Source organism: Culex quinquefasciatus, chromosome 3 (genome assembly GCF_015732765.1).
Source record: "Culex quinquefasciatus strain JHB chromosome 3, VPISU_Cqui_1.0_pri_paternal, whole genome shotgun sequence".
Taxonomy (NCBI): Eukaryota; Metazoa; Arthropoda; class Insecta; order Diptera; family Culicidae; genus Culex; species Culex quinquefasciatus.
This window is the reverse complement of record NC_051863.1, coordinates 78,717,577-78,724,272: the sequence shown is the minus strand read 5'-3', so window position 1 is coordinate 78,724,272 and position 6,696 is coordinate 78,717,577. Positions and strand designations below refer to the sequence as shown.

The following is a 6,696-nucleotide window of genomic DNA, read 5'->3' as shown; positions in this document are numbered from 1 at the left end:
TCAGAACTCAAGACAGGGTTGCCAGATCTTCAATGTTGTGGACTCGTTGGAAAGGTCTTTCGATTACCTAACCAACGATGAATCGGATGATGGATCCGGACATCGTTTACATACATTTAAGTGAGATCCGGCTTCAAAAAAGTACATAAATATCACTTAAGTGGTCAGAACTCGAGACAGGGTTGCCAGATCTTCAATGTTGTGGACTCGTTGGAAAGGTCTTTCGATTACCTAACCAACGATGGGTCGGATGATGGATCCGGACATCGTTTACATACATTTAAGTGAGATCCGGCATCAAAAAAGTACATAAATATCACTTAAGTGTTCAGAACTCAAGACAGGGTTGCCAGATCTTCAATGTTGTGGACTCGTTGGAAAGGTCTTTCGATTACCTAACCAATGATGGGTCGGATGATGGATCCGGACATTGTTTACATACATTTAAGTGAGATCCGGCTACAAAAAAAGTACATAAATATCACTTAAGTGGTCAGAACTCGAGACAGGGTTGCCAGATCTTCAATGTTGTGGACTCGTTGGAAAGGTCTCTTGATTACCTAATCAACGATGGGTTGGATGATGGATCCGGACATTGTTTACATACATTTAAATGAGATCCGGCTACAAAAAAAGTACATAAATATCACTTAAGTGGTTATAACTCGAGACAGGGTTGCCAGATCTTCAATGTTGTAGATTCGTTGGAAAGGTCTTTCGATTACCTAACCAACGATGGGTCGGATGATGGATCCGGACATTGTTTACATACATTTAAATGAGATCCGGCTACAAAAAAGAACATAAATATCACTTAAGTGGTTATAACTCGAGACAGGGTTGCCAGATCTTCAATGTTGTGGACTCGTTGGAAAGGTCTTTCAATTACCTAAATAACGATGTATAACATGATGATGTTTGGTTCAGTTTACTGCCATTTATTCATCTTCCGAAAATATGCGAAAACACATTTTTATACATAACTTTTGAACTACTTATCGAAACTTTAAACAATTCAATAGCACCGTATGGGACCCTAAACCAAGTCGAATGCGACTGGTTTGGTCAAAATCGGTTCAGCCAGTGCTGAGAAAACTGAGTGACATTATTGGTCACATACACACACACATACACACACATACCCACACACATACACACACACATACACACACACATACACACACACATACACACAGACATTTGTTCAGTTTTCGATTCTGAGTCGATATGTATACATCAAGGTGGGTTTTCGAGCTTAAAATAAAAAGTTCAATTTTAGAGCAGGATTATAGCCTTACCTCAGTGAGGAAGGCAAAAAGGATCTGACGCCGCCTATCCTGCCATGCACCAGCAAAGTCACCAGAGTCCTGTCACACTACAATGTGTTTATGTGTGAGTGTGCGACACAAGAGACACTTAAAAAGCTTCCTTTTCCCTCTCTCTCCCTCTCTCGTCGTATAACTCGGACTCGTTCACTCTGAATGCAGTTTGCACCAGTTTGCCGAGGCCAGAAGGAAAGCATTTTCCATAAAGAAAGGAAATCACTAGACTGCAAACAAGCAAGACAGTGCCTCATTTAAAAGCTAAATAATTTATTATCTGCCCCTGTTTTTTTTTCTTCGTCTCCTCTCTAGCCTAACATTACCATAGGAAGTGCTCGAAAGAATGTCACTTTTTATCTTGGCCCTATATCTGTCTTTATGCAGCAAGGAATTATTTCTCCGAGAAGTCCCGTCCCGTTTTCCGAGGATAAGTGTTGACACAATGCCTGTCGTCGTCCTCGTCGTCATCATCGTCAGATTATGCCGGTGATGATGACCTTCTCACAGTTGCTATCGGGCCAACGCGTTGACGCCACACTTGAGTGGAATGACTTTTCCACCATTTTTCTGTTAAGTTTATGTCTACCACCTCCTATCGTTACCTTTTGACTATCTAGTTTTTTGATGTTTTCACAGCCACTTTTTCAATTTTTTGCTTGTTTTCACATATTCTACTATAGAACGAGAGGCATAGTCTGGTACACTTTAAAATTTACTGCATAGTTATTTTCGCATAAAATAGAGGAAATGTTAGTAAGAAACACAGCCAAAGTTGACCCCAGAAAAAATGGCATGTTTATGCCATTGCCATTCATGGCAATGCCACTTAAAACTAGTCATACTTTCCTCCTTAGATTTTTATGAAATTTGAAGAGTTCTTCGTTCCAATGATTTTTAGAGATCAAAAACTGGTTAAATTTTTTTTTGAATTTTTGGATCGAAGCCCGCTTAGAAGCGTTGTTGGGCTGTAGAGGGTTAATATATTTAGAGTTCATAAATATCAAAATCCAAAAAAACGAACTGATTCACATTGCGCAAAGTAAGCACTAAACCAAGCGTTCCCAAACTTTAAGAGTTGTTTAGGACTTCAAAAGGAACTGAAAAATTGCTATGCTGGAAAATCGATTTTGATATTACACCTTATTAACCCATTTTATTTTACAAAGTATTTTACTCTCTCCGAACAAATCAGCTGCTGAAAAGAAGTCCATGTCCAAGGATTTTTTTTTCGAAAAGGTCCAATAAACCAAATTTTCCAGTTTTTTCTTTTTGGGTGTTTTTGAAACCACCTTGAGTCAAGGGTATACAAAAACATCCAAAAAGCAAAAAGCCAAATTAGGTTTATTCGACCTTTTCAAAAAAAAAAAACTCCAGAATTGCACCTATGTATGTATTAAAGCAACCTATCAAATCGACGTCGTCGTGCTATCTTGTCGCACCCGCCATTTCGACGTTCCGAGAAAAACGCGTTTTAATGTTTGACCTTGTATATACAAAAACGAGAGCACGCAATGTAAACAATAACAAACACGTTTTGTTTGGTTGACCATTCTGTGCATTGTCTCAAAGTTTGGTTAAAGTTGGTTACTGGAGTCCCGAGTTATAATTACAAATGCTTACGGTAGTCTAGCTTGTACGCGCGACAAACGCATCCTGACTTTCCTGGCCTGAAATCCCTTTGGCCTTTTGTCGCACTTACATCAATTTTCAGGGAGTGACAAGATAGCACGACAAGATTGAAACTACTTTTATATGAAAGTGACAAAAATGCACGGAGTTTTTTCGGTTTTTGTTGAATATCTCAGGATTGAAATCGAATTTTGGGGATCTGTGTCGGTCTAAAGGTGAGGCATTGTGAGCTGCACAATATGGCGTTCTTAACTCAATTTGGCCCAAAATGCACGTATGACACGTTAGCACGATGGCGACAAAATGTGATGAAAATGAAAACAATTTTCAAAACGAATTGAACAGGAGTAATTTCATATTTATAGAAAATCTCGGGCTTGATAATTTTACATGTTTCAATAGTGTGCCAATAGTTTCGTTTTTCATCTTAAATTAAAAACAAATTTAAAATAGTCATTAATTGAAAAAATGGATGGAATTTAAATAAAACACGAAAAATTCGAATGATATTGATTAGAAGATGTTTAATACGTTTTTAACTACCAAAAAATAACTTCTATCATAAAATTAAAAATACAAAAAAAAACATGAAACAAGAGTAGAGTAGTAAAGTTTTATGTAGAACATGAGTTGCTCAAAATGTCCTCCTGACCACCAGATAAATAATGCATTGACAAAAAATGGACTGTAGAGGGTTAAATCACAATCTCATCTATGTCTTGTTTATTTTATTTTAAACGATGCCGTAAAACAGGGTGACTTTGAAGCCGGGGTTACTTTGATAGGTTTGAAATTTTTCCGCAAAATGACTACAGTCGACTCTCTGGTTGTCAATATCCAAGGGACCGTCGAGGAAGAGAATCATCAGTTTACAGAACGATGCAAAATGAAGACTCGATTGAAAATATGTTTTTCTTGGTACCCAGCTATGGGAGATAATCATGGCAACGTCCAGCAAATAAAAACAAACTAATGTCAAACACCCTTCAAAGCTTCGTTTCGCAAAGAAAAATGGCTATGCAAGCCATGAGATAGTGACAATATTGACAACCGGAAGAGATTTTTAAAGCTAACAGAATCCAAGGGACCGTCGAGGAAGAGATCCTTCAAGCAAGAGAAAATATCGAGGAATGAAGACAATTGAAGTATGCTGATTGAAGGGACTGAAGAATTCATCGATAGATGGAGCAATATTGATATCGAGAAGATCGACAGCCAGAGAGTCGACTGTAATTGGATGTAAATGTTAAATAAAAATCCTCTAATCCTTTGCAAGATTTTGACCAATTTGGAAAAGATTACTAGTTTTGTATCAAAAAAACAATTCAAATTAAATGTGTTTAATGGAATTGATTTTTTTTAATTATTAATCTGGGTGCTGAATAGTGGTTCGCAAAATGGCCTCAATTTTGAACTGTTTCTTCCGTAGAATCCAGCCACGTTCAATTAAGTCCGATTTTGAGTTCAATTACGCTAACTGTGCAATGCCTCATTTTTTGACTTTCACAGATCCCCAAAATTCGATTTCAATGCTGAAATATTCAATAAAAACCTAAAAACACCGTGCATTTCTGTCTCTTTTTTTATGAAAGAAGTTTCAATCTTGTTGTGCTATCTTGACCCAGCCTGAAAATTGATGTAAGTGCGAAAATTGGCCAAAAGGATATCAGGTCAGAACGCGTTTGACACAAGTACGAGCTCGACTACCGTTAACATTTTTAATCATTACTCTAGACTCCAGCAACCAAATTTAAACAAACATCGGGACAATGCACAAAATGGTCAGCCAAACAAAACTTGTTTGCTATTGTTTACATTGCGTGCTCTCGTTTTTGTTTCATCGGAGTCAAACATTAAAACGCATTTTCTCGCGACGTCAAAATGCGACGTGCGACAATTAAGCACGACAGCGTCGTAAAGATTCAAAACAAGTGCTTTGATTTAAAAGTAATTAATTAATTGTTTGATTGAAACTTTGAATATAAAAAAAAATCAATGACAGATGTATTCGATGAATTGTAGAATATAAATAAGAATAATTTTAATCATCAAGTGCGTTTATTTTGCTGCTGCCTAAGACATTGATATCATTTTTCTGGCGCTGAAGAGATCTTCTGGACTTATAAAAATGGCAAGATAATACAAAATTTTTGTATTACTTAGGCAAATATCAATAACCAAAATGTGTAGTCTAAAGGCGTTTGGATACAAAAAAAACACAATCACTGCTTCTCCGAAGGTTCCAGAAGTACAATGCAGTACAACATAACCATGGACGGCAAGGTTGATCTGTTCCAGAAGTTCGGAATCGACAGTCTGTTTGAAATTATGTTTCTAGCGATGCAGGTTGGATTCGAAGGAAAAGGAATTGCATCGGCACTGGTAGCGTGCTTGGTGGAACTGGCCAAGAAGTATAAATCTTAGAATAATTTGACAAGCAGAAGACCAAAGCTTGTGTCGTCCTTGTTTACGTCGAGATATTCCCAAAGTGTCGGCAGGAAGAACAACTTCAAGGAGCTACTAGAAGTGCCTCATACTGAATTTATGTTTCGTGGGAAAACATACGCCGATCGAATTGGACCTGATCATCTCACATCCATTATAATGATACGAGAAATTTATATTTTTGTGCAATTTTGTTATTTGTCTAATAAAATATTTCTTTATTCCCAGCATAAATAGTTTTTTATAAGCATGATTTATGCTTTGAGTCAACTAAATTTAGTTAATTTGAGTAAATCACCTAAAATTTATTGTGGAGGTGTGTAGGAAAAGTAAAAAAGTACTTCAAATTATTCGTATAAGAAACATTCGACATATTTTGCTACAACAATAAATAAATATTTTGAAAAAAAATGTTTTCCTTTGAAGCAATGCTATCGAGAAATTAAAAGTGAGAGTGTGTGCAACATGGAGTTAAACTTTCTGTGTAGTTTCTGTGAAGGTTCCCATGGCACTTCGAAAAGTTTAACTCCATGTTGTACGCACACACTCTCACTTTTAATTTCTCGATAGGTTGAAAATTTCTGAAGCATTACTTTCTTGTTGGTACAACATTGTAATGGTCTTTTTCTTTTGATGTGAATTTGTAGGGAAGTTTTCGAATGGTTGCTTGAATAAAAAGTTTCCTGTTATTTTAACAAATTTTAATAGATATCGATGATTATTTACAAAAAATAAACGTACAGTAAGAAAAAACTATAATCTTTAATAGTGACAATACTGTAATAATAGCATTATAATAATGATTTGTTTTTGGTTTTATTAATAATACAGTTAATTTTCAACGATTCGGTCCACGCAACACGCAATGCTGTTTAACTTTTTAGCCCTGAGCCGCAATCTCCTGCCGTGCTTCCGACTTGAGTTTCACGAATTCCTTCGCAATTTCGTCATTGTTTCGCTGGGAAAGAATTCGCAGGATTGTCCAGCCGGTTTCATCCATATGGATGCGCTTCTGCAGTGGCAGCCAGCAGGCAAAGGAACTTTGCTGTTATTTTTCAAAGATTTGGGTGGGGATAAGAAAAATCTGTTAGTGCTCCGTTGAAATCACAAGGTCATTCGGTGAAAAATCGATATCATAATGCTCAGTCACACATCATCTCACACGCCCTCACGCAATACGGAAGAATACCATTTTTAACAAAAAAAAAAATAATTTAAGAGAAGTGGTTATTTCATTCTGAAAAGGTTAGAAAATGTAATTTAATCAACTTCACAAAACGAATAAACTCTCTAAAAACTG

General features: G+C 36.5%; 1 protein-coding gene across 1 annotated transcript; it reads left to right on the top strand.

Moving 5' to 3' along the window:
- Positions 1 to 5,024: 5,024 nt before the first annotated feature.
- Positions 5,025 to 5,559, top strand: LOC6040818. Its single transcript, XM_038265848.1, has one exon. It carries the CDS (start codon positions 5,205 to 5,207, stop codon positions 5,373 to 5,375), a length of 171 nt encoding a protein of 56 aa, XP_038121776.1. The 5' UTR covers positions 5,025 to 5,204; the 3' UTR covers positions 5,376 to 5,559.
- The last annotated feature ends 1,137 nt before the right edge of the window (positions 5,560 to 6,696 follow it).

Coding starts and splice junctions, on each gene's coding strand:
- LOC6040818 (XM_038265848.1), top strand. CDS start 5,205: ATGCAGTACAACATAACCATGGACGGCAAGGTTGATCTGTTCCAGAAG.